At 45.7% G+C, this 1,460-nt stretch overlaps 1 protein-coding gene across 1 annotated transcript; it reads right to left on the bottom strand.

Annotated features, from left to right (window-relative positions):
- Positions 1–48: 48 nt before the first annotated feature.
- Positions 49–1,211, bottom strand: SARC_16076 (hypothetical protein; the record flags this gene model as incomplete). The annotated part of the gene is made up of 3 exons (XM_014289812.1): positions 49–85; positions 250–363; positions 1,018–1,211. Coding segments are annotated over 3 exons (345 nt in total), but the record flags the coding sequence as incomplete, so codon positions are not given.
- Between the last annotated feature and the right edge of the window lie 249 nt (positions 1,212–1,460).

Here is a 1,460-nt window from a genome sequence, read left to right as displayed (position 1 = left end):
TATATATATGTATATAATATACGTACATGTATATATATGTATATATAATCAGTCGGTATACACACACACACAGATAGATGTACGGCTGGGTGGTATGGTACAGGAGTCACCAGAAGGTGGAGCAAGCACAGCACGGCTACGTCATTGCCGCGCAGAAAACACACACACACACACAGACACGCCACCTGCGTATGCATACATGTACGTATGCTCTTGTGAAAGTCCCGCATTGCTACACCACTTACATACCGTAGGGTGGGGTTGGTGGCTCCCAGATTGGTCAGGACGTGTTTGGTGTGCGCGTAGTTGCCGCTGCAGTCGCTCATGATCTCAGTGACGTCCTCGTACTTCAAGCCGTTCTCTCTAGTGGTAGGTAGGTAGGTAGTAGGTAGGGCCGAATGGAATGCACGAGATAAGAGGGGTTGCCATGGTTACGCAACTTTATCATGAGCCCGAGTATTAGCACAGTTGCAGAGGCAGAGGGATACCTGTACTTTGAAGCGAGGGGGGTTCTGACTAATGCAAACTTAAGAACATGTCGATTACAGGTGGGTTTAACTATACATCGTCACTGTATGTGTGCACTAGATACAACGGACGTTGTGTGCGTATGAACAACGCTGTACCACCAGACAGCACGCACGCACATGCCATACTTACATTCATCCGAACTATCACATGCGCACACACACTGTGTATGCGGCAGGAGTGTGATCGATGTAGAACTACGAGGCAAGCACACGCCGTACACTCATTCACCTCCCCAAGAAACACCTACATACTTTGTTTTCGGTATAAATCCCACACACACATACATACATACACATACGTGTCGAAACCACACACACACACACACACACATCATATACATACATGTTGAAGCCACACACACACAAATACATACACATACATTTCGAAGTCACACACACACACCAAAATACACATACATGCCGAAACCGCACACACGCATGGGACTATAAGGGACGAAGCACATGCCGCAATACACAAAACATGCACCTGAAGAGTGCAGAAGGGGTGCCACCTTCACTGAAGAGGATGGGTGCGATGTTGTCGGTAGTTTGCGACAGATGGATGAATATAATGCGCAGCACTTCAGCCTGGTAGATGGACGAGATGGTCTTCTCATACAACTGCTCGCCTGGGAAACGCGAGCTTTTGTCAACACGCTCATCAAACTCAGTCAGGTGAAGCTGTGGTATGGAGAGTGACAGGCGAGTTTACGACGGAATTTGCGACATGTGTGTAGAAATAAGGTATGTGGCACGGTACAGTTGGTGAATGGGATAGCTGTAGTGGAGAAGGTAACACTTGTATTTGCAATAGGGAACGGATATGGATACGGCATACAGTACAGTCATGGTTGACTGAGGTTAGGGTTATATATATATATACATATATATATATATATATACATACATATATATATACATATATATATA

The sequence above is a fragment of the Sphaeroforma arctica genome (assembly GCF_001186125.1).
Source record: "Sphaeroforma arctica JP610 unplaced genomic scaffold supercont1.7302, whole genome shotgun sequence".
NCBI lineage: Eukaryota > Ichthyosporea > Ichthyophonida > Sphaeroforma > Sphaeroforma arctica.
The sequence above is the reverse complement of the archived record's forward strand: the minus strand, read 5'-3'. Positions and strand labels throughout refer to the sequence as shown.